The sequence below is a fragment of the Melopsittacus undulatus genome, chromosome 9 (assembly GCF_012275295.1).
Source record: "Melopsittacus undulatus isolate bMelUnd1 chromosome 9, bMelUnd1.mat.Z, whole genome shotgun sequence".
In the NCBI taxonomy this organism is placed as follows: Eukaryota; Metazoa; Chordata; class Aves; order Psittaciformes; family Psittaculidae; genus Melopsittacus; species Melopsittacus undulatus.
In genome coordinates this window covers 26,074,075-26,100,670 of record NC_047535.1, presented here as the reverse complement: position 1 = coordinate 26,100,670, position 26,596 = coordinate 26,074,075, and the positions used below count along the sequence as shown (strand labels likewise).

At 38.6% G+C, this 26,596-nt stretch overlaps 1 protein-coding gene across 1 annotated transcript in view; it reads left to right on the top strand.

The window, feature by feature from the left end:
* LOC101881817 (isoleucyl-tRNA synthetase 1) overlaps positions 1 to 24,307 on the top strand; it is a 110,800-nt gene extending 86,493 nt beyond the window's left edge. The window contains exons 27-35 of the mRNA XM_005149384.3: positions 4,008 to 4,182; positions 4,943 to 5,046; positions 5,309 to 5,404; positions 7,444 to 7,620; positions 11,280 to 11,391; positions 12,367 to 12,492; positions 17,419 to 17,562; positions 18,517 to 18,669; positions 23,682 to 24,307. Of these exons, the coding sequence (XP_005149441.2) occupies positions 4,008 to 4,182; positions 4,943 to 5,046; positions 5,309 to 5,404; positions 7,444 to 7,620; positions 11,280 to 11,391; positions 12,367 to 12,492; positions 17,419 to 17,562; positions 18,517 to 18,669; positions 23,682 to 23,764 (1,170 nt within the window). The 3' untranslated portion in view covers positions 23,765 to 24,307. The remainder of the gene's footprint in view (positions 1 to 4,007; positions 4,183 to 4,942; positions 5,047 to 5,308; positions 5,405 to 7,443; positions 7,621 to 11,279; positions 11,392 to 12,366; positions 12,493 to 17,418; positions 17,563 to 18,516; positions 18,670 to 23,681) is intronic.
* Positions 24,308 to 26,596: the final 2,289 nt, after the last annotated feature.

Sequence of the window (26,596 nt, the reverse complement as noted above, 5' to 3'; positions counted from 1 at the left end):
AAAGCACTGGCTGAGGGAGTCATGGCTCGGTGCACACAACTTCTACATCAGTGGTGTGTGCTTCTTGCTTTTAGTTACTGTGGGACTTAAATTCTTTAGAATTACGCACTAAAGGAATTTTAATTAAATCTGAATTGATTTGGAGTGGGATTGGAAGACTTCTGTCATGTTAGTGTATGGATTATTTCTCTTAGACATGGCAGTTACAATGCTTCACTTCAGAATTACTATTATAATTAATCATTTTGACACCTGAATCTTTTCAGCAGCACATTGCTGTGAAATTTAGGTTAGTGTCTGCCACATTTTCTTGATCTGAAAACTGGATCTATGGATTTTACAGAATCCAATTTGAGGGGAGATGAGGTTTGCTTACTCAAAATACTTTCAGAAAGATAGCTGACAAAAATTTGCTGTCAACTTCTACAGCTAGTAAAAGGTAACAAAGGAACCTAAAATTTTGATAAATTATTACATAAGTTGATTGTACAAAAATGCTGTAATTTCTATGAATTTGCTACTGCAAACAAAGTTAAGGTATTGCTGACTTATGGGGAAATGAGTTACAACAAACTCAAATACCTTTATGGAAGCACAAATAAAAAAATACTGTCTATGGTCCTATTTTTATTACATATCTTTAAATTCAACAGTTGATACTGAAACTTAGGGTACGTTTTATTGTATTGCACACCAGTCAATCTAGTTGGTTACTTGGGTGGTTCAGAGCCAAGGAGGTCAATGAATGCAGGTAGACTGGGTAGTATTACTTGGGCTGTGTTTGCAGCTTTGTTCATCAACCCCCTACATGTTCAGAGCTTTAGAACCTTTAGTTATTGCCGGTAAATTTACAGCTACCAGAGGTAATCTGTAAGAAAAATTGATGCCATTTAATTTCATGCAGTTGCTGACAAAAGAATTTGGAGAATATACTTGTCAATTCTTGGAAAATTCCATTTATAACTTTTTCAGAAGCAGCTGTAGTCTTTGATCTGCAGTCTGACTTTTAAATCAGCAGCACATATCAAATCAAAAAAGGGGATTTTAATATTAGAACTGCCCAGAGTACAGAGTTGTCATGCAAAAACAGAAAAAAAATATTGATCTGGAAAGCTTTTAGCAACTGAGCACAGTGGCATTTTATTCATTAGTATTTGAGGCCTCTTACAAGTTTAGTTCAGGACTTCTCTTCCAAACTTCTTCCAGTGAAAAGTTTTATCTGAATAAGTTTTACTTTATGTAGTTAGAATCATGTTTGCATCTAACCTTTGTATACTCTGCAAACCCCACCACTATGTATGGCTATAATAAATCAGAGAAAATTGACTTTCCATCACATCTAAGGTCTACCAGGATTTCATCACATTAGTGGTGTTACAGTAACGTGGTAGACTGAGTCCACAAAGGGGCTGAATTAGCAATGCATTAGCTGTGGCAGTGTGTGGTCCTTCAGTGTTTTGTTTCTTACAGTATTACAAAATCAGTATTTATTTTCTTTTTTTTAGGATGTTGGCTTAGAGAGCCCAGACCAGCTGAAGCACAGCACTGGCATTTCTTTTTCTGTGTTCTGAGAACTGGCTATAGTCGGGTTACTTGTCAATCTGTTTGTGTCTGGCACATGGCACCAGGAAAAGGCCCTTGTACACAAGAAATGCCTCCATATATACAGGTCTTCTGACCAGTGATGGGAAGGACTGGTTGCTTCAGTCTATGTGCATGAGGCTTGAAAGATGTGTTAAGGTGCTAATTTTGATTTATTAGGAAAATAAAATTATAACTATTTTAAGTCAAAGCACTATATTGAAGAAGATATAAATGGACCTAAGATACAGACTTGCCTTTGTTTTTTAAGCATTGTTCTGTTGTTTTGGGTGGTAATGTATTCAGAAGAACTGTTTTCCAATCTAATTAACATAGAAAACTTTTCCTGATGGAATGGGTAAATTACATACAAGCCAAATCAGGCCCAAAGTCATCTTTCAGATTATGCTGGTTTTTGGATTATTGTTCTTTTTCCCCATAAGGTCACCATTTGCCACTTGTGGGCTCATTTCCAACAGCATCCCATGAAAACTGAATTTCTGAAGTACAGAATTTTCGTTAGATTTCCTAAAAGATACATTAGATAAAATTAGATTCAGTTATATTCTTGGCTCCTCTTATGTCAGTAGGGCTTCCTAGCAAATGAGACTGTAGCTCAGAGGCTATGTTTAAGCATTAGTTCTCAGTCTTTATGTTTGGCTACTTGCTAGCCCTGTCATGTTGATGCTACCATTTACTTCTGCTTGGAGTAGTTTCCTTGCCAGATGCACTTGGTGATTCTGTACCACATTGGTGTGAACTCTAACAACCTCCTGGTGGAGATATAAACACAAAATGCTTGAAGTATGGGGCAACCGGACAGACAAAACCCACTGAATTACAGTGAATGTGCTTCAGAGGCATGCAGCTTTGCACTTGTGGAAGAGTTGCATGTTGGCAATTAAAACTTCCAAGATCTTTCCTTGGTACCATCACACTAAGAATAGAGAGTGAGGCTGCGTGAAACTGGAAATTGAGGTATTAGGTGCTTTTTTGTGTTTCTTACTTGGCTTTACAAAGCAGGGCAAAACAAGACTTGGAGCCACAAAATAACACCGGGATGCAGTGCTCATGCTTACAGGAGGTATACGAAGACATTATTTCTTGGTGTTATTAATAATGTGTGTAATGCATTTGTTCATTGGACAGAATTAAGTGTGGAATAGAGAGGTTTGCTGTGTATTTTCAAATTTGGCATTGTATGATAGTCTGGGTGTGCAGGAAGGTTTGTGGGATTATTTTTTTTAATGGTGTTTTTTAATGTGCTTATGTGATGAAGAAAATAATTTGTAATTAGGAGGAAAGAAGTGACTTAGTGGTTTGGACTCATGGTTCATCTAGCACATCGTGCTGTCTCCTGCAATGATAGAACCCATTTAGAGAAGGCACAAGCATCTGGCCACTTGGGTAGACTCCTGTCATAGTCACCATCTGCAGCTATTGTATTTGGAGGCATGTGCCTGTCTGTTCCTTTTAATGTATTTTCATGTGCCTGGTGTTAGAAGTTTAATTCCTTTTTGAGCCTGGAGTACTCTCCTGCTTACCTCCTCTTGTGACATTAAGTACTGAAGGTTAACTACTTGTGTATCTCTTGCAAACCAATCTCCCACTGTTTCCACTGTGTGCTTCTTTACTTGAGGGGTTGTTTGGGGCTTTGGTGAATAACAGTTTTATGTTCCTTACCCAGCTCTTTCATAGTTTCCTAAACCTCGATCATATTCCCCTTCAGCTTTTTTCTCACCGGAATTCTAGCATTGGTCTTTTGCTTTATAAACATGGGCATAGTCTGTAGTGGCAAAATAACATCCTTGGTCTGGGACCTCTCCTGAAGTTAATGGGAGCTTTATAAGCTTTTTGGGCTGCAGAGGAAAGAAGTACTTTTTTGCAAGGTGGTTTCTCGCATGGTAAACAAACAATAAGTAAAGAGATGAAACAAGGCAGCAGCATTTGTACAACTTAAACCATAAAACTTTGGTTACAGCTTTCTGACTAAACACATAGTCCTTTCAGTCTATTTCAGCAGGATTTTTCTTACTGAATTTTGCCAAGCCATTCTCTAATGCCTTTATACATAAACGTAATAGTTTTATCTCCTCAGACAGTTGTAATGGTAAAATAAAAAGGGCTGTTGAATAGGGATCTGATTTCAGTTGAGGGCTGACCTGTTATCTGCCAATAACAAAGAAATACCTATCTAAAGGCTGAGGAGAAGGATGGGGCCTTCTTCTGAAGGCCAGTTTCAGTATAAGGTTTATTTGTTCTTGCAGTGTTGGCAAGTTACTTAGGTTACAGAGGCAACCATGTAAAAGGTTAGCAGCTGGGAACTTACAGCTTCCCTAGTGCTGTGGCCCTGGTTTTATACCTTTGCCACAGCTGTTGGAGATGGCTGTTCTTTAACTTTTTTTTTTCTTGGTATATTTATATAGGAACTTAATGTACGTCAAGTGACGCTATCTGCGGATAAAGAGAAATATGGAGTCCGACTGAGAGCAGAACCAGATCACATGGTGCTTGGGAAGCGCTTGAAAGGTGCGTTTAAGCTTGTCATGGCTGCCATCAAAGAGCTGAAGAGTGAGCAGCTGGAGGAATTTCAGGAGACAGGTATGTAATGGTACAAACTGCTAAAAGATGGCAATGTTGACAAAAAAAAGGAATCCAAAATTCTTTGGCTCATCAGAGAAAAACCTGAGGAATTGCTCCTGATTTTTGTATATGAATTAAGGATTTTCAGGAACAACTGCACAAGTATCCTTCTGTGGGCTTAAGGAGACTGTAGGTCTACTTCCCTGCTGTTGGTAACCTATTAAATTTTATGTTCATGAGACCATGAGAAATGTTTTTTTTTATTTCCCTGACAGTAGATGATCAGCGGCTATGTATGCTAATCTTACACTGTTCTCCTGTTTTAAGTGGTACTGTAAGGCCAAGATGAAGTGGAGGCTAAGCTGTTCAGTACTACTGAATCATACTTGAACTGAGTATACATGCAATAGTTTTTATTCTAAAACATTGCTTCAATTCCAGGTTTACACATGGGTGTGAATTTTCCAGTTCTATCAATTTACTTAACTGCTGGAATGTGAATTTTCATTTTGTTGAGTATACAGGTTACAGTTAAGTTTTATTCTGGTTCATTCAGATGATACACAGTAGCTGAAGCATCTGCATTTGAGTGAGCTCTGCTTGTATGAAAAATCTGGCTGTGGGATAGTTCAGTGTTTCTTATCAGTTCTTAACTGCTGTCCAATGTATCACAAATACACTGCTCTGAATGTTTTTCAAGTCTGATAAGTGTTTAAGGCTTTTTGAATTTAAAAACCTTTTTACTCTAAGAGATGCTATTCCCCTGCCAATTCTGCAGGCACCATTGTTGTAGAAGGACATGAACTCCATGGGGAAGATCTTCGTCTCATGTATCAGGTTGCAGGAGGATCTACACAGTTTGAGGCACATTCAGATGCTCAGGTAGTGTATTGGTCATTTCTTCTTTTGGATTAAGGGAAGTATTTGTCAAAATAACACGAAAATGGTGTGGTGAAAGCTGGGGTGTTTTGTTTGTTCAGACAGTTCAGCAAATTCCAGGAGCCTATTTTCTGAATTTTGGAGATGTCCCAAGTACTTTTAAGAATGAGGAGCTGTATAAAAGTGGGCCTGAGCTTCTAAGCAAGTCACACCAGCTTGTTTCAAGTTTGTGACCTATTCACCTGTCTCCTGTGTGTTACCTCAGGTTTTAGTTCTGCTAGATGTTACCCCAGACCAGTCCATGGTGGATGAAGGAGTTGCACGGGAAGTGATTAATCGCATCCAGAAGCTTCGCAAAAAGGTTAGGAAGCAGTGCTTTGCAACAAGACATTTTACTTTTAAGCAATCTTCGGGCGGTATACAGCAGAAGCTTATCTTTTTAGATAAACATATAGCCCTGTATCATTTACTCCCCATATATAGCTTTGACTGACATAAATGATTACAAATAACTATTTTGATTTTTGAATTCACATATTAAGTAGCTACAGTTGAACAATGAGCTTGACATGCAGCATTAACAGTGAATTAAGTAATTCATGTATGTTACCGAGCTCCTCTTGCTTTCTGTCATCAGCCGCATAGCAGAGATTCAGTTCCATTTAAACTGCACTGGGGCCTGCATGCTTCCGGACAAGAGTTAGGTTCTGTACTGGCTCTGTTCCTGTGTGTTACATCAGCCAGGCTGGTGAGAGCTTAGATGTCTGAGCCTAGAACTGTCCAAAGAAACAAACTTGTGTCTTAGCAAATTGCAGGAGGCATTTCTGGGACCAATTTATATACCTACATGAATGATTCCACTCTAAATTATTCTCATCCTACATACAAATGATGCTGTCGGACCTTGGCACAAAGCACTTTGAAATAAATGTAACTTCCCTCTCTCTACAATACTAATCCAGGAAGAGCTGTGCTTGCTATCTCCATTTTGTGCCAAGAAAGCATGGTCACTGTGGAGGTAATGTCAAGTCTGAAAAGCCTTTAATTTGGAGAGAACATTAAGTAATATTTAAATCGGTACAAATTGTTCTAAAGATTTCAGAATCTGCAAGTTAGAGCCAAACAAACAAACAAAAAGCCAACCAGCCAAACAAAAAAACCACAAACACAAATCAGTCTTCTGTTCCCTGATGCGCGTGTTACGAACATGGAACGTGTTGTTCTATGACACATGCAGGGTTTTCCTACTTGACTAACTTGGTGGCAATGTGATAGAATTTCTATCTCTTTCAGATTTTGGCTTGAAGAAATCTTACAAGAGCTCTAAATGATGTGTAGGGAGAATTTTCATGGGACATGTTTTTGGGAAAAGATATCTGTAGAGTTAAGACAGCACGAATCTTCAGTATAAGACTGAGAATTGTCAAATCTGTACCAGAATAGTTTGGTTTTATTTATGTGTGTATGTTTATATAATAAAAAAGTAAACTAGGTAGATTTTTTTTTTGTATAAAATAAAAACAGGAGGGAATGTGGCCATGAGAAGAAAACTGTCTCCTAAGTTACTGGATGATTTAAATTTACTTCCATAAGGACATGAAGCTGTAATTCATTCTCACTTAAATCAGTATCAAAGTACTTAATCTCACTTAATAGTTACCATGATGCCAATGTCATTTATTCTGTTGTTCTTTCATTCCTACTCCTGTTATAAAAGTGTATATGTAGTGAAGACCACATATTCCAGATCCACAGTAACTATTACTGGCATTAGGACAGTCATTATTTTTAGCAGATTTGGGAAATAAAGTTTCCTTGGTGCTGCTATCTTTCCCTTGAAACAATTTTCTTACTGAAGCAGCATGTTGCTCTAATAAACTTCAATAAGCATTATCATTCGCATGAGTTGATCTTTTTGTGAAGTATATGTTACTGTGTGAGCTGTGACAGAACTACTGTGAAAACTTTAAAGTCTGATCACCACCTTCCAAAATAATACCAGAGTATCTTGGAGGCTGCTGGGTGTTAAGAAAATGTCAGTGGTTGAGCAAATCTTCAGTAAAGAGACAGAAGTTTAATTTCAGGCAAACAGGGTGTGTAAATGCTGGAAAAATCCTTGTGCATCAAGAAAAGCTTTATAATAAATTTGATAGGCTTTCAGCTCACCAAGGGGGTGAGTTGGTAGATGAATTTGAAGGTGAAACCTTTTGAGTAAGGTACACTATTTGGACATTATCTTCTGACAAAAGACTTGTTTTATTTTAAATCTTTTGTAGAAACTTCTAACAAATGTCTGGTAAATGTCTAAGATACTTTATTTTCTTTAACTTAACAAGTATTCTTTTGGTTTGTGTATGTGAAAGTCATCTTGCTGTCTAATATATCTGGTATATCCTACAGCGAAACTTGGTTCCTACAGATGAGATTACAGTGTACTACAGGGCACATCCAGAAGGTGACTACCTGGATACTGTTATTAAGGAACATACAGATTTCATTTTTGCAACAATAAAGGCTGCCCTGAAGCCTTACCCGGTGCCTACCTCAACAGAAGTCCTTATCCAGGAAACAACCCAAGTAAGAAGGAAAAAGCCTTGACTGCATAGTTCATTTTATCTGCTTTTAAGTGAACAAAGTGCTTCAATTACAGAAAAAGTGAATGTTAGTATTTATTTGTGGGGTATAGTGGGTATTTTCGTATGTCTGAATCTCCATATTAGTATTTTTGGTTTAACAAAGAAGAATTGGGTTCTCTATGTTTAGTGTGTTTGAAAATGAAGCTGCTTGAATACCAAATTAACTGTTCTAGGTAGTTGTTTGTGTAAGCTTAATACACATTGTAATTTGTATTTGGATTAGTGCATTGTTTACACAGCAAAAATATTGCTGCTCTGATCTCTTTAAGTTAATAGGCATTTTTATTAGAAATGTTCTCCTTGGAGGCTATATTTTCCCCTTTGGCTTAAGACCAGCTTCACTTACTAATATTTGAGTATGTTTGGTTTTTCTCCCCTGTGTTGCTGAAGTTCAGTCTTTGGTAACAGTGCAGTTCTACAGATTGCTTATTCTTGCAGCAGGTTTAAACCATTTCCTTTGTTTTCTTTGTTTCTTCTTACATGTTTTGAGAATGATTTTGCCACAGCTTTATTCAAATTTATTTTATTCAAAAGACATTCTAGCAGAATTGGCAATGAAATATTATTCAGTCTGTGCTAGACTGGGAAGACAAGAAGATATATCAGGCTTACAACTTGGATTTACAGAATGGCTTGGAGATCTGAAAATAGGTGAAAGGAAAGCACGTATTTTATCTACCTTAATAACAATATGTGTAAAGGAAATGATTTACACTTAATTACACTTCTGAAGTTGTACAGATTGGAAACAAAGCTCTGTTTGGCCTTTTTCAAAGCCATTAATTTATTATGAAATCTTAAAACTTATTAATTTAATCTAGTGACAACCATATGGAAAAACACTACATAAAAGCGGAGAATATTGTGGTTGATAAATCAGTGATGATGCTTTGCTCTTTCTTGTAAGTACTTATTTGATTGGTGGACAGTTTGATGTTAAAGTCAACATCAAATCTAAATTATAATGTAAAAGCAGCTGGGAAAAATGTGTAGCTCTGGAAAGCACTTGTCTGATTGCCTCTGAAATTGCCTAGTGCATGAGCTGTAAGGTTGGCTGCTGTGTCTTTGTCTTTCTCTGAAAGATTATATGCCTGTGCAAGTATGTTTTCCCCCCACTGCTGTTTTTCTGTTTTCTGAATCATAACTGAACAGATTCTAGTGAACAAAAACATTGTGGAAAGCTGAAAGATGAGTCTTTTGGATTAGTTTTAAATAATGCTGTCTACATAAAGATGAATTCTTGCCCTTACAGAAGATTTTATGGGTATAATTGATAACTGTTATTGGGATGACAGCAAAAACCAGACGTCAGTCAGTTTTGGGGGTGATGAGCTGATGTAAATTGGTGGTAGGAGGTTTGTGGGTCAGGATATGCATTTGCACAGATGTCAGGTTTGATACTGGGAACATGTAAAAAAAATTAACTGAGGTACCACTATATATGACAGATAGTTCTATGTGGCTGTTGTGATTGATGACCAAGCTGATAAAAATGTCATCCTCTTGCAGTGGTCCTACAGCTGAGAGCTTGAAATCTTAGGCATGAGATTTGTTCAGTGGGGCACAAAACCAGTAGCAGGGAGTTATTGCAAGTTCTGTGTACCAAAGCTATACAGTTTATGTATGGTAATTGAGCCAAAGAAAAACTAAATGTAGAGTTGTTTGTTATTATTTTACTTCAAGGAGTCTCAGTCACTATGAAGTACCTCTATACAGAGTCAAGCTGTGTCTTTGCCACATGGTCTGCCTGCCTGCCTGCCCATTTAGCTGGTTACTGTACATACAGATTTGGTGTGCCTCTTAATAGGTGGTCATGTACTTCAACTTTCAAATGGCTGTAGAGGAAAACAGAGCTTAGAGCAACTGTAAAGTCTTCCTTGTGAAGTCTTGCCTCCTGGGACTGCTCAGGGCAAACATTTGACTCTGTACTCCCTGTTCTGCTGCAATGAGCTTGTTGCAGTAAGAGCAGTGAATAAACATACCTGAAATTAAAAACCCCTTTGATAGAAATCCTTTCAAATTTGGCTTTTTGTAGAGAGTTGGGGATAGCTGCAGCTGTGGGCAATGAATATGTAGTTCAGTGCATCAGATGTGGCTGCAGTTAGTGGTCTTTAGTCATAATCGTGTGGCATTTTGTACTAGCAGCTTCAGGCATTAAGACCATGGAGATGCAAGTTCAAGTTGAGTTGTGCATCAGCTGTCTTCTGTTGGTGGGTGCTGATAAGCAGCACTGACATGCAAAATTCTTTAGTGACCATTACACGCTTTCAGGTATAAAAGCAAATGCAAGTTAAAAGAACAAAGTGTATAACTCCACATGTGAGTGCATAAGTTAGCTGTGACAGGATCATTGTACCAAATTTCTTGAAGTTATTAAAAGGAGTAACAGAAGTGTGTGTGATACTGAATATGTGTGGATCCTGAGACAAAAATGAAATGCAGTCTGCCCTTTCTACAAGAATTTTGGTTACATTCAGGATGATTTTTGCTGTGAGATTATCCTGATTCATTTTTTGATACAAGGCTTTAACTATAAACTCCTGTCCCAAAGACTTGCTGTGAAAAACCAATGAAAAAAACCACCAGCAGTTCCTTGAAAATACTGGGAGAGAGCAGCAGCTACTTGAAAAATGAATATTTAATTGCTTGTAGAATGGATAAACCCAGGATGGGATTTCCTGCTCCATCAGTGTTTTTCCCTACTTTGTCATAGTAGCTCAGTAAAGAGTAGCACTTCTAAGTTTGTCTGGTTACCTTTTGGACTGTGACTCCTGCCAAAGACTGTCTCTGAGTTTACAGAAAAAAAAAAGGCTTAAATAGCTGCTTAGCACCAATTGTTCATTGAAGTGATTTCTGAATGCCATTTGTTTAATTAAACATTTTAATTAAGAAATCTTTTAAAGTGTAGTTCTTGTGAAAATTGGTGTAGGTGCAGGAGTAATTCCTGCCTGTACGTAGTTCAGGAAAATACCTGTGCTTGGAAAAAAACATATTTTTAAGCAGCTGTGATTTAAGGCCTCTAGAGAATAAGCCTGTTTCTGTATTATTGCTACAAATTCACAAGTCTCTTCATCCAGTGTGTCTCATTTGCACAGCAAAATACACTTTACATTCTTGATGGGGTGTTTCAAAGCTGTAGTTGATTCACTAATAGCTACTGGGGAGATAGTCACAAAGGCTGACTTGATACAGGGCAGCTGCTCCCCCTGGTTGTGCTCAGCAGCCCTGGAAGGCAGCTGAAACCTTCTCCAGGCAGTGACTGAACAGGGCCATGTTTTCAGATGCTCTGAACTACTTCTGGAAGAGTGTGCCTCTTGAGTACATTGGGATTATATTTTGGAGACTGTGAGCACTGTCCATCGCTTGTGAAAATTAGACTGTTTATTCCTGTTTTTCTTATGTTAAAATACTGTTGTACCTTTAGCATGTATTAAAGACAAATTTTTATTTGAAGTGCTCTGTCTCTGAAGGAGAGGTAAAAGTTGCTCTTTTATTGTAAGTCATGTTTAGTATAGCATGGCAAGATCTTAATGTTTAAGGAAAAGATTTTGTGTTTAATAGAACAGTATTAAAATAATCATAATATTTCTCTTTCTTCAGCTGAAGGGATCAGAGCTAGAAATTACACTTGTCAGAGGCGGTTTGTGTCAGGATGTTGGTCCAGCCTGTGCCTATGTCAACCTCAAAGTCTGTGTTAATGGGACAGAGCAAGGTAGGAACCTACGAGGTTTGATTTGCCAGCAGTGGTGGTAAAAGGTTGTTTTTAGAAAAGAGTGATGAATGTTGGAGCTATGAATTTGTTTGAAAAGTGGTGCAAACTCCCTTCCAACAATAGCTTTAAATAATTCTTGAAAATAAGTTCATTAAAAGCAAAGCCACATGTTGTCCATGATGTCTGCTTATGTGGGCATGAGGTAAATACTTGCGTGTGCACATAAATTATTTATATTGTGCAGAAGGGTTTATATATGAATATCTATGTGGAGGCATACACACTCCATGTCTGTGTGTGTGCAGTCATCCAAGTGCAGAGTGTGTACCTGGAGCACTGTTAGTTCTTGAAGTAGAACTGCAAACAGAGGTGATGCCTTTCTGTGAGATACCACTTTAGAGAAACTTAGATACTAAGTATAGTGCTAAAAAGAATACTTAAAACTAGAGAACACATTGGCTATGGCTTGGATAATGAAAAGGTGAGTGCAGTGATACCATTGAAAGTATTAGAAGGGTGAGTTATATATTAAAAGGAGAAAAAAATGCTCTCTCTGGACTTTTTTTTTTCCTATCTGTGTTTATAGTTTATGTATCAGAGTAATTGTGCTTTTTTTAATGTGGCTACAAAGCTGCTTACTGGGAATAACAGTGAATGTAACCAAGCTGGTGAATGTTTCAGAGGGCATATGGTCTCTTGGCTTTTAATATAATACTAGATTTTAATTCAGGCATGTAAGAATTTTGACTGCTTTGTCAATAAAAACAAATTTAACTTCCATACTCTAAATCTGAAGTGCACTAAAGTCCATTTCACTGTTTTCTTTCCTCTTTATTACTAAAAAACTGCCAGTGTTGTCAGTTAGTAGTTAGCTTAGAAACTCACTAGAAGCAATTTGCAGAAGTCATTAGAAAATCGTTAAAACTTGGATGTTACTTTCAAACTGTACTTTAATTTCTCAATTTTGGTTTTTAGATGGTGTTTTGCTGCTGGAAAATCCAAAAGGAGATAATACCTTGAGCTTCACTGGACTTGTAGATGCTGTCGCCTGCATTTTTGGTCTTAAAAATACAAAATTGACAGTTTTTAATGGAAAAACAGGTAAATGGAGTATGACAAAGAAAATTGAAATGCTTTCTAGCAGCAGCTAGGAGTTATTTAATGTATAATTATTTACTGTATAATTTTTCTATATATATATATGTATATATATATATACAAGATTAACTAGAAAATATGTATGGAAGTCGTACATTTTATAGTACTTAGCTTAAGAGACTGTGTTTATAGTCACATCAGAATGTTTCCAAAAGCTGCTGCTAAATGATGCTCTGCTTTTCTGTTATCTTAGTTCACGGCATTTCTCATTGGGCCAAAATCTGATTTCTTTCAGGCAGTATTTCCATCAGGTCCAGGCTATGCTTTATATTGGTGGCAAGCTGCCATCAGTTTTTGCATGCTTTTTTTTTCTCCTAATGCCTTGGTGGGCAGAGTGAGAACTTCAGTTGATGCAAACTTCTATCTGTACAAGATAAAAATGTTGCTTTTTCACCCGAGAGAAACCTGAGGATCTCTGCATTTCTTCTTATTTAGAAAAATCTATGGAATATTTTTGCAGCTTGAAGTTGGCCTCTGTTAGGGCATAAGAATATTAAACATCTTCTATGGCTTATGCACAGACTTGCAGGCTGTCTCACAGTTTGGTGCATTACAAAGATAATATAGCTGAAATAGAATTAAAACATTATGAAAGATGTTGCAATTCATGAGTAGCAGACCCTAGTAGCAGACTGGTGTTCTCTTCCCCGAGATGAAGGTGCTGGTTTATTATTACATTATGTATAATATTTCAGTACATTAGACCAAAGTACAACTTAAGAATCAGCAAACTGAGAACAGGATTACACTTATAACCAAACACTTTAGTGAAGAGATGCAGAGATCAGAACACTTAACAGCAGCCATGCCAGTGGCTTCATCAGCCCCTGAAGAGACGTTTCAACAGTAATAGTAAACCCTTTGAATGGTGTTTGTGTTACTACAGGCAAATCTTGAAGTTCAAGCTTCGTCTGTTTCCACACCATTCAAATTCAGTCTAAATGAGTGATAAAGAAAAGATATTATTAAAGAAATATTATGGCAGCAACTAAGGGGAAGATGCTTCAGTTTGCTGTTATGAAAGGCTGCTTTGGGGTGCCCATGGGACTGGGAAGGATCATCAGCTCGTGTCTACCTGCAATGTCAGAAGGGGAATAGTGTTACTTGTGCCTATAATGCCACTGTTAGTGTTACCATCGCTATCTTTGGTTTTCTTACTTGCCTTTTCCTGAAAATCATTGCTAGAAGAATGTTTTGGGGATTTTCATATCTGAGGTAATCAGTTACCTTGCTGTGATAAAACCTCTTTCCGTGTGGTGCTCAGCTGAAGTGAATAGTTCTATCATACAAAATGATAATGCTTTGCTTTCAGTTACAGGTGATTTATAGGGAATTTTGGAGTCCTCTGTATCTTCCTCAAGTTTCAGTTATGTTTTAAAGGAGAAAATAGTTTTTCTTGAAATCTTGTTCCAAAAAGTAGTGATATACTTCATAACAGTGTGGTGTGGGCCACAACAATTCATTGCCATCGCACATATTAAGAGATGACTTGCTAAGGCCAGAAAGGGTTGGGAAACTCATCTCAATAAGATAAGTAGTTTGATTCCTCATTTATTTATTCTGCCTCAAACAGGACAAAAGAATGCAGCATAAATATATTAACGCTGAATTCTTAAAAAAAAGGGAGAGAATATGAACCTTCCCTCTTCCAAGTTTTTTTTCTGCTGTAGTAACAAAGGCTTTATGTCTTTCCATGTCACTTTTGTTCTGGGACTTCCTATCATGATATGCTGATTTTAAACTTTCACTCTTTGTAAGTGGTCTGGGCAGAGCAGTGTTTTGTTTCTTTCCCTGACTGCTTATTAACAACATGGGAATTGTCTTGGAAAGATTAGATTATCAAATTCACTTTTGTTGCAGTTTGGCAGAGATATTACCCAAGTATTGATCAGGAGAAGATACGGCTCCCTGAGGAGTCGGGGTTGGAGGCATGTACAATGAAAATAGCTCTTCAAGATGTTAGAGAACTGAATTTGTTTTGGACGTAATCCCTTTGCTTTCTCAGCCCAGCCTTTGCACAGGTAATGTTAGGTAAGGCTGAATGGTGGTTTCAGGGTTTCCTTAGGTGAGGCAGGAGGTTGGTATCTACCACTGTGTCTGGGAGGAACTGGAAGGAAAGGTCATGCACTCAGGACACATTGTTGCTGAATTCTTCCCATGTGTGGTAATAAAATTGTGACCCACTAAAACCATATTTCTGGCTTCTTATTTTCCTTCCTGTGGTTTTTTTAGGGCTGTCCACTTTACTTGCAGTAATCTATTACCTTGTTTTCTAATTGTAAGGAAGATTTACTTAAGGTTGCATAATGGCAGTTCTTGTATTAAGGCAGGCTAAAATATGTCCCTGTTTCTTAGTGCAACATTGAAATAATGGGATAAACATTTGCTTCCCAACAGTGTATCGGTGCATTTTGAGTAACTGCACAAACACTGAGCAAGGCCCTGGGATTTGTACTGACCTTCAGAAACTGAGAATAGAATTTGTCTCTTTATACATTAAAAAACTTTAATACTTTAAAGGAAGGGGGCTGGGCTCAAGTCAGATGGTAAAAACAGTTGCGTGGGACTTCCTTTTTGCTCTAGGCTCCTGAAAAGCTGAAAAGTTTCTAAACTTACTGAAAGTATTTTTTGACTTGCACTTGGCTTTTGTGGAGTAGCCCATAGTGAAGGAAGTCCTAATAAAAAAAATCAGTTTGTTCATCTTGAGGGAATAAATGAAATCGTAAATCATGTAGGACATAAAAGGGGGGGGGAGGGAGAGAGGGAGATGGAAGGTGAGGAAAAATCCCTCCCCCAAACTTCTTAGTCCATGTCTTATTTCATCTTAATGATTTACAATTGGCTTTTTATTACCTTATTCTTAGCACTGTTTTCTGAACAAGAATACAAGAAGCTTTCTTTTAATCTTCAATTTTTAAAAGGCCATGGGGCTGTAAGGCACCTTAGGAGAGCGTTACCACTTCAATCTCAGCTGCAAGGAGAGCTGACTAAAAGTTATTTTAATATTGATGAGCACTTGTAATAGCTGCTTGTTTTCAAGTGTGTTGTTATAGATAAAAAAAGGATCCACTTTCTTCTTGCTGTTGCTCTTATTAGAGGTCTGTACAAACTGACTTTGTTGACAGCACTGTGCAGGAGCCCTTCACTGTGAAAATGTCAGTGGTCCTGTAATGCAACATACCAGGTTTGTTGGTGATGCAGATGGCCATTACTGTAGCTGCTGCCTTGTTGTGCTACATCCATCTGCACAGATACCAGCAGCTGGGTATTGCCAGACCCAAAGTTCCTTGAGCAGTGAGTTTCTGGCTCTGTTACATGCTTCTCAGGGTGCTGTGTCCTACTGTGACCCAGGAACAGTGTGTGAATGGCAAGCAGTGCTGCTTTAGGGTTACACTAGGAAAAATCTGCTGTTAATTCAGTTATATTCTTGCTTTCCTGTAAGTAAAAACAGAAGCAAAGTACCTCCTCTGCTTGAGGATGGGACTTGCACCTCAGATGTACCAAGGAAGTGTTTGGGTAGCCAGCAATGGCATTCTTGACAAGTGGAATTTAGAAGCTTTGCCTTTTTCTTTAAAGATACATAAAGACATTGTTTTCTAAAAGATAGACTTTTAGAATCGTAGAAGTAGTCTGAGGTTTTCATCCTTCCTTGGGGCAGCCTCATAAGCCCTCCGTAGTGGCAGTTGGCACTGTTCTGTGGCAGTTGGCAAAAATTTGGGAGCTTGTAGCCTGTGATTACTTTTCACGTTTTTGGTTGGAGGGTGTTTGGTTTTTGTTTGGGTGGTTTTGGGGGTTTTTTATTGTTGGGGGGGACGTTGTGTTGTATGTTGCTTTGGGTTTTTTATTTCATTTTTACATTCAGAGGCATCCCTGGAACAAGGAATGCCACTTCTGCCCCTTTGAAATTGGTTCTGATGGACTGATGGAAAGTAAGCTTTGTAAAGCCTGGGCCCTGTGACGTGCAAATAGGGCTGACATGGGATGAAAACCTGTTGGAAAGGGGTGACAGATGTGCCTGTTCTACATGTACAGGCAATGTACAGTTCTTACAAGAAGTTAAATTTACTAACTCTTCCTGGATTTGTTTTCTGTTGTTGTTTGTAGCAGAGTGGTGGTATTTCTCTCTATCTTTAATATTGTGTCTCTCATTACCTCTGTAACAGAGAGGCTCACGTATGCAGTGCAATATGCTGCCCTACATGTTTAATCTGTGTTACAGAAACCTCATTAGCTTCTCATCTGAATACTGTCATGGTACTGGAGCTACTTCTAAAATCCTTTGAGATGCATATCCTGTTCTGGGTCTGTTTATCCACACTTTTCTAAATACATGTAGCTGGTTTAATCTGCTGAATCATCATCTCTTGTTGGCATTAAACACAAGCATTGTGGTAGAAGGCATTATTTGTGAGCTGAGCTGCCACTGATATTACATGTATTGTTATCTGGAGTTGGATGAGGGAAATACCCTGATGTTGCATAGTAACACATACCCTGTGTTGCTTCAGCTAGGGAAGTCAGGGTGCTGACAGTCTTAATGAGATAGAAGTGGTTGATTTAATGAATAATTTCTGGCTTGTTTTAAGTTTTTTAACTATTTCTGTTGCCTTAGTGATCATACTGTGTGTGTGCCTGAGAGCTGCTTTCCACAGCAGATGAAGTGCTCCATATTGTTAAGAAAACAAAATATTTCTGCACAATTCCACTTTTCAAAATGGAAAAATGCTTTTTCCTGAGGAGGGAATTGCAAGGAGGGAAATGCTTCCACAGTGGAGTCAGTAGTTAGAAGGACTCATTGGGTGCTAATTCAGTGAGACCTAGACCTCAGCTTCTCTGTAATGGCCTGACTGGTCTCATTTTGTTTTTCAGAACTGCTAAACAAAGCTGACTTGCTGAGTCTCAGCGGAAAGACTCTACATGTGACAGCAGGGGCAGTGCCTGACCTGCCCAGCTCTGCTGAGGCTCTCCTCTGCCAGTACATCAACTTGCAGCTAGTGAATGCAAAGCCACAAGGTGGGTAGAACACTGCTCCTCATATACAGACTGAGCTTCTTGTGATGACACCATCACTCACTGATGGAGATAAGTGTACATTTTCATTGGTAGATGGTGACTTTGTTTTTTTCCCTAGTATTTGCTTTCTAATAAACACAATGTTTATATGTAGCTTTTCTACCTCTTTTCATGGAGGAAAAGTAGAGCCAGTTTGAGGTAAGGGCAGCATTTAAACAGGAGTCCTTTAGCCTTTTCCCATTTCTGACCATCAGCTCACCTGTGCTGCTTATTTTAAAAGGCTGAGTCTAAACTGACCAAAAAAGGAATGAGGCACCAATTCTTTACCAAGGCATTGGAAACAGCCAGTGAAACATTTCTTAGTGCTGTTTAAAAGATAAATGGGTTGTATTATTAACTTGATCTGGGGTATAGATATGTGTATGTAATTCTGTTTCGGAGTTGTCAATCTTTTAACTTCTACTCTGAAACCTCACACTGTGGTGTTAGTACCTTGCTCTTAATCTCTGCCCTGTATGAGTCCAGTCTGGACTTTCCATGTAGCATCTTACTGACACTACTGAGATCCCTACTTGGGCCAAAAATGTGGGGTTTTTTTGCTGGGATTTGATCATCAGAAGGTGCTTTGTGAGCTTCTGCAGTTCTTAATGGTTTTGTGTGTCCTATTGAGCTGTTTGATGTTTCCCAGTCTCTAGGTTAACTTGTTGACTCATGTAAAGAATTCTGCAAAATATTCTTTGTGAAGCTGTTAATAATCACTTCTGATAGCACTGTACTTCTATAATTCATTACCTTATTTCATGAATATTTGTGAGTAGATTGGTATTGTTATTGCTCAGCACTATAAAGAAATAGAGATGAAATGGAAGAAGAAATCTTAGATTTCAATTTTCTGAGATAAATGAAACAATACCATTCCTCACCAATAGTAATTCAACTGTTTCTCCTTTTCAGAATGTCAGAAAGGAACAGTGGGAACTCTTCTAATGGAAAATCCTGTTGGGAAGAATGGATTGACATACCAAGGTCTTTTACATGAAACGGCAAAAGTCTTTGGGCTCAGAAGCAGGAGGCTAAAATTGTTCCTTGATGAAGCACAAACTCAGGGTAAGCACAAACTTTTGGTTTGCTTGTCTAAGGATACTTGGAAGTTTTTGTTGAGGAGCAGCTAATGCAGCCCGAGATCTAGTTTAACTACTAAATACACACTACTTGCACATCGGTTTCTACTTTTGCCAGGTAATTCGGTATTTATTTTGTAAACCCTTTAAGCACACATACATGTAGGTACACAAAGTTCTAGTGGACTCCCTTCATGAGAAGGCCAAGACAAGTTCTCTAGAAGTTTCTTCTTTTGAAATAGAAAGGTCACTTAGCAATGTAAATGGTAGTTATGTGCTGCTGTGACTAAGGAAAGAGTGAATCTCCTCCCAAAAGGGATTGAATCTAAAGTGTAAATATTTTAAGAGCCTGTTCATGTTTTTTCGGTTACATTTATATTGTTCATATATTTTTCCCCTTCCTTTTGGAAAAGGAGAGTGGGTGGAAAAGAGTATTGGGTCTATTTTAGAGTTGTGTGAGTGGGTCAGGCTTGGTTGGGTGCAGCAGCTGCAATTCATTCAGGATACCTGGGAAGCAGAAAGCTTTATCACATAGTCACAGATCTGAAACGTTCAAGAATCTTCCAAAACTGCAGACAGATGGTGAGGCTTGGAAACAGAAACCTCTGATTCATGAGACAGATAAGACTGAAGATGTAGCCACCTGTAGTGCTAAGAAGTTGGACCCAAGAAAGATTTTGGACTTCATTTGACAGAAAGAATGGGTTGTAAACAACGTGATAAAAACCAAACAGGTATTTCTGTGTATTCAGAGAAATTTAGCTCTTCAAATAAAACAATGCAAAGGATTCTGTCTCCCATGAATCGTAGTGGCATAATTTAAAAGTGGTTTGGGAGGGGTACATGGCACTTATCCTTGAGTTATCATATGCTGGGTTACCTGTCCAGAAGATAGCTAGTATGGGATGAATTCTTTAGGAAGTGTCCCTCACCTGATGAGGGGAGGAGGAGCGGAGCTTTTGTGTAGCTGGCTACAGCTGAGGTCACTTTGCTCCTGCTGAGCTGAGGGATCCAACTAGGGTAGGTTGGAACCTGAGCAAGTAAGGTGTGGGTGCTTTTGGTTTTGGTTGTTTTTTATTTCATATGACCTGAACTCTCTTTATTCAAAAGCAGTTTTCTAAGTTAAGTGGATGTCAAATGTTGATGAGATTTTCTAGTGATAGCTTGAGCTAATACTAAAAATAATGTACTGAATGGTGTTCACAGAGATATGAAGACTGTAATGTTCAGAAACGGCACGAGGTGTAAGAACCAAGTACATCAATCACACTTTATTGCATAACCAAAAAATGGATTCATGTGTGAAACCTTGTGGACTCAAAATTCAGCCATTCAGGAGCACCTGATGCTATACACATTGGTGTTTTGTTTCTATCATTGCTACAGGGCAAAAGGGGTTCACAGCAGCAGCAGCATGTGGGTTAGCGAAGGTACAAAAATAACTAGTGTAGGAAACTTGAGTTTTGAAAGAGGGAAGTAACTGACAAAGCAGGAAAATGTGTAGCTCTCAGTTTAAGTGAGGAGTTTTAAAATGTCTTAAAAGGGAAATCAGTTGCATCACTAGAACATATTTGTAGTATGAATTCTCCAGAACTATTTAAACTTTAATTAAAGTGTATAAAGTGACAGATCAGAATGATAGAAAGATCTGACTAGTCTGTAGTTCAGGTCATCCATTTTTCCCTTCTTGAAAATGAGGGTTATATTTCCCTTTTTCCAGTCATCGGGAACTTCACCTGACTGCCATGATTTTTCAAATATTGTGGACAGTGGCTTTGCAACTTCATTCCCCAGCTCCTTCAGGACCCATGGGCTTGTGCACGTTCAGGTTCTTAAGATGGTCTGGAGCCAAATCCTCTCCTACAGTGGGCCCAAGCTCTTCATTCTCACAGTCCCTGCGTCTGCCTTCCAAGACTTGGGTGGTGTGGTCAGACCATTTGTCAGTGAAGACTGAGGCAAAGAAGTTATTAAGAACCTCAGCTTTCTCCAAATCCAGGGTAGCCAGTTCTGATAGCTTCCAGAGAGGGCCCACTTTATCCCTAGTCTGTCTTTTGTTTGCTACATACCTATAAAATCCCTTCCTGTTATCTTTCACATCCCTTGCCAGACTCAATTCTAACTGGGCCTTAGCTTTCCTAACCTGGTCCCTAGCTTCCTGGGCAACGTCCCTGTACCCCTGTATTCTTCCCAGGCTGCCTGCCCTTGCTTCTACTTTTTATAAGCTTCTTTTTTTCCCTCTAAGATTTCTCAGCAGCTTCTTATCCATCCAAAGAGGTTTCCTGGTCCTCCTGCTGCACTTCCTTCTAGTTGGGATGCAACACTCCTGAGCTTGTAGTAAGTGATCCTTGAGTATCTGCCAACAGTCTTGGGCCCCCCTGCCCTCTAGCGCTATATCCCATGGAACCTTGCTAAGCAGGTTCCTGAAGAGGCCAAAATCTGCTCTCTTGAAGTCTAGGGCAGTGAGCTTGCTGCACACTCTTCTCACATCCCTGTAGATGTGCACACATCTCTAATTCCTCTTCTTTTTTCCTCATACTACGGGTGTTTGTATAAAGGCAACTTTGTGTAATTCCGTATTCATCTTTTTGTCAATATATTTCAAGGTCCTGCCCTCAAGACAAAAAACATCCAGTCTCTTGAGTAAGGGTCCTTTTATGGTTTATTCTAAAAATAAAAAGCTGTTTGCTGTTAACTATTTGAAGTGCTTGATGAAAATAACTCAGGAATTAGGAGTTTAGTGCCTGTTTTATAAAAAAAAATCACTTGGTGGAAAATGAGTTCTTAGTTTTGAAAATGATCTTTTTTAAATCACTTTCAGGTACAGGGAGCTGGGCAGCTGCTGCCTGTTGCCTAAAGCTCACCAACTCTTCAGAAGCAAGTATGTTTTAACCCACATTTATAATATTGGAAAAACATTCTCCAAATGTTGAAGTAGTGAGCATTACTTATGTGTGAGCTCAACACAGGAGTTACAGGGAGTCACTCTGAGATGAGTTCAGGATGAAGACAGTATTTCTTTGTGTGCTAACTCCAAAGCCTTCCTTTGGAGGAGTTGGCACAGGAAGGAGGATGTCCTTACATTTTGGTGATAAATAATAAATAGCCAGATGTTACTGATGTAACATTTTTATGGGAAGGGAAGGAAAGTTAATGATGGAATAAAGCCCTAATTGCTCAGTTGGATTATACCTCTGTACTTCTAGCTTGTAGATGGGTATTCAGCTGCTTAAAGCAGCGTGCTACACTGAGAGAGCTCCTTAAGAACAGTGCCATCATGATTCATGAGGGTTTCTTAATTCTTTGATTCATAGATAGCTTTTAAACTTCGATCCAGACTACAACTGCTCAGTCTAAAAACAAAAGGTTTATCAAAGAAAGATGGGGGCCTCAATGTTAGGAGTGTGCATGCTGTTATATGGAAGCAAAACTCCCTGCTGCCATTTCTCAAATCAGCTTTCACTCGGACATCCTGTTACTTACAACTGAACTGCTCTGACACTAACTCTGTGGGTGTGCTTCACAGCCTTGCCTCCCTTCACACCTCTGCCTTGGTCCCTCTCCACTAGAGGGGAGCCCATGTTAGGGCATGTGGATATCTGACGTCAGTTCTGTGATATAGTGCAGTGCACTTACAAAATCCTTTCTACTGCAAAACCCACCAGCCATTCTGAATGTTGACCTGTTGTGCTCATGCTAGAGCCAAATTTAAAATGATCTTTTATTTGCAAGTATCAACAGGGATTCTAGTGTGCAGGGTTAACACTGCAACCCTGATGCCCCTTTGCTGTGGTTTCAGTGCATGTATTTGTACTTAGCACTTTGAAGTTTCTTAGTAGAGAGACCTCTGGTGTGTTTGTTAATCAGATATGTTTGTTCCAAAGCTGTACCTCCCATACTAAAAACAGTCTGCTTTGTTACTGGGGTAGTTTGCTTCAGCTGCTGGGCACTGAGAAGCGTTGATCCTAGTAAGCATTTGACTTCTCAGGAAAAAGGTACTGTAAGGTGGCAAGAATAGTGAAAGATTTCCAGTTTCTACCACCTTTGCAAATGACTTTCTGCAGCCAAAAAGTGCTGTTACTCTGTGTTTGTGTTTCATAAATAATTATAAATCCTGAAACAGCCTGTTGGGAAGTATGCAGTATACTTACAAGAGGTTTTGTGGTGAGACTTTATCCTATTACTGTTCTGAACTATATGCATATAGCTATGAAAAGACTTAAGGAATTGATCTGGTATGGTATGAAATTCCTCAGGCATGCTCTCCCAGATTGCAACATTCTTTTTTACAGCAGATGCTACTACAATCCTTGCTTGAGTATAAAACTCAAGTTAGTGTTTACACGTTCTTACTGTGCTCCTTCCCATAGAACCATAGAATAGTTAGGGTTGGAAAGGACCTTAAGATCATCCAGTTCCAACCCCCCTGCCATGGGCAAGAACACCTCACACTAAACCATATCACCCAAGGCTTCATCCAACCTGGCCTTGAACACTGCCAGGGATGGAGCATTCACAACCTCCCTGGGCAACCCATTCCAGTACCTCACCACCCTAACAGTAAAGAATTTCTCCCATGTAGGCTCTGTATTCTGTTCTGTATTTTGTCAGAGATGGGATATCAGAGGCACTGGATATCTGTATGGCCATTCTGACTGGTTTTCAGTGTATGGTGTTGTATTGTGAATATTGGCTTCATATCATTGCATTATAATATAATTTGTCTGAACTTGATGTTGTTCTCTGTGGGTGTGAAACTGGGAGCTGTGGGCTGATTTAGGCTTTCAGAAAAATTCTACTTTATAACCTAGAAGTGTATCTTAAACCCTTGGAGCAGCTGTGCTTGAACAGGAGGGAGTTTTGAGCTGAACAGGTTCTGCCCTAGTTCCATTTTGACTGAACCAGCAGAACTACCTGAATTGAAAAAAAAGTGTGTGCTCATAGTCTTACCCATATGCAAGAGCACTGACTGTGTTCTTTTTCTCTGTTTTCTTTGTTTAGAGATCACAAAGAACATCTCCATGAAGAACTTGAACATGAAGACTCTGTATGTTTGTGTTATACCCACCACAGCTGAATATTGAGAATTCCATTTTTATGAATAAGGCCATGTAGACTTTCTTTTTTCACAAAAACTGAAGGCAGATTAAATTAGTAGGCTTTTAGATTGACATCCAAGTTGTGTATGGTACTTTCAACATCTCAAGTTGCACACAGGTTGTTATCTACAAGTGCATGTCTAATATGCTGCTCTTTGGTTTCAAATACAATGTATTTTCATTATGTTACCTTATGATACTGTAAAAGCTGTTCAGAAAAATGTCAGAACTACTTAACCTTAGATATCTATGCAGTAATTTGCCTGAAAGAAATGGGACTAGTACCTCAGCGATGCTGTTCTCTGCCTATCCTTTATGCAGAGGGCATCTTTCCTTTTCTAAACTATGGGTTACCTACAAGGCTCTATGAGATATATATCTCATGGGACAAATAGCTTTGAAACTTATTTAAGGGTTACCCTCTTTTGTTCATTCATACTAGCTGAATTTTCATGAAGTGTGTGGCCGTTCGTTTAAAATACTCCGTAATTTCAACACCTGAATCAATAAATTTGCTTCATCTTCAAACTGTTGTTTCCCTGACTTCAGAGTACTTTTGCTTCCCTACATTTTCTAAAGAAGATAAGGCTTGGCACAACGTGTTAGATAAGGAAAACCTGCAGAAGCTTGAAATCTGAAAATGTCCATACTGAATGCCAGTGACTGGATTGTGACACAGGTTTGAGGGGTTTTGTTTGTTTGGGAGGGGTGGGTTTTTCATTTGGTTTCAGATTTGAAAGCAGATTTAGTTTTAAGTTAGTGTTGGGGTTTTAGTTTTTATAATGGTCAATACAACTTGCCAAATGTTTTACTGTTAACTTGTGCATCTGTAGGAAAGTAAAAGAAGAGGCCACCTTTTTCAGTTTGAGGATGGTTTTTGACTGATTAACTTAAACTAGAAACTTAAGCACACTTAAGTTCCACTGCATTTCAAGAGTGTTGTTAATCAGTGTTGGAACTCGCAATGTGCTGAACTGGAGAAGATATTTGTGCACGCTGCTGCGCCATGGTCATCATCCTCAGAGCAAGATGATGTACCCTGAGAACAAGTGTTTAGCAGCAAGTAACGTTTGGTAAGAATAGCAAAGTCTTGCTGAGCATGTTTTTTCCATTGCTCTATGTTTTTTCATCTTTACACTGAATATAAACCAGAGCTCTTTGGTGATAACCCTGGGTTAGTGGGAATAACTATAAATAAATGTTCTGTATAACTACTGTGCTCCAGTGGACCATAGCAAAACTGTAAGTACTCATTTGAAGTAAGTTGAGTCTCTGGCATTCATCTTACATAAAATTATTTTTATCAGTATTAAAAATGTCAGTGCCTGAACCTACTGAATCACTGGCCTGTTCAGTTTAATGAAAATGGGACATTGCCCTCTACCTTTCCCTGTAAGTCAACTTGGTTATCTTCATATTGACATAGTGACATGGAAATCAATTTGTATTGGCTTTTTTTTGGTCACATTTATAATGTTCAGGTTATGTCTGCTGTGAAGGTAAGATTGCTGCTGTTCCTAAGCTGAATAACTTTGCTTTATTACTTATGGAGAATAAATGAAGATGGCAGATGATTGCAGTATAACCTTGTTAATAATGAGACACTGAAAGGGATAGTGTTACTTGCATTTTTGAAGAGTTATGTGGAGTTTAGCATATGTGTATTTTATTTCTTCAAGAGTGCTGCAAGTTCCATGCAAGGGCTGGATTAGATCTGTAAAATATATACGCATGTTTTACAGGGAATTAAAACCATAGCCAAGATTTATTAATTCACTCTGAATTACAAACAGAAAAAGATAGTAATCTTCAGCAGAACCCTTTTTCTTTCTCCAATAGATTTGTAACTGCTTAATGTAAAAAATAAGCTGCTGTTAATAGCAGAAGTGCTTCTTGTGATCTTAGTGCAATAATCTCCCATTTTACATGTAGTAAGAGTTGAATTGGGTTTCCTGGATTTTCTGTGACTGCTTAATGCTGAAAATGCAAACTGGCCTTTGCTTGATTTGATACCTAAGCTTCCTCTGTGAAGGTGTTCTGCAGAACAGTGGTACCTGGAATGCGCTGTTAAAAGAAGCAAAGGCATGCTGATAAAAAGTACACTCAGAGGAAAAGGATTTAAATTATTCACTCACAGGAAAGGAGTGACGGAAAAGTATTGTTGATAATTCTCTATGCCTCTCTTAGTTCTTCAGGCCCTATGCAATCAGCTTTAGACAAAGTTATCGAAGAAAGCACTTTAGTTTTGTAGACTTGGTTTGTGCGTGAGGCCGCATGAAGGCTGTTGTATGAGCAGAGCTACCTGTTACCTGCTTCTCAGAGACTGGTTATGGAATAATAGAGTTTTTACCCTACTCTGAAGAGTGACCTGAAAACCAGAGGTAGGCAGGCTGTTGTTTCAAGAAAAGGAGATGATAATGGACTTCAGAATCAAAGTGAAGCATAGGGTTGGTTGTTAGTTTGGTTTTTGTTGTTTTGTTTGGGTTTTTTTTTTAAATCCTGTTTTCACTGCGACTTCATGTGCAAACAGAGGGCTGGAGGAATGCTTTCCTGTGCATTACTGGTCTTAGCACAGAAAAAATGAGACAAAACATGGCCAGAAAGACAGTGGAATGTTGAACTGCTTTTACGGAGTCTCCACAATGTGGGTAGGGTGCACCTCTAATGTAACACTTGTGCAGGTACACCATCTTAATGGAGGGAGGGCCCGTACCTGGCACTCCAGATTTTGGTAGGGATGTCTTCTAGGTTTTCTTGATGTTATCTGGCTGCATTTCCTTCATTTCAGTAAAATACAAATATATATTCCTGTTGCTT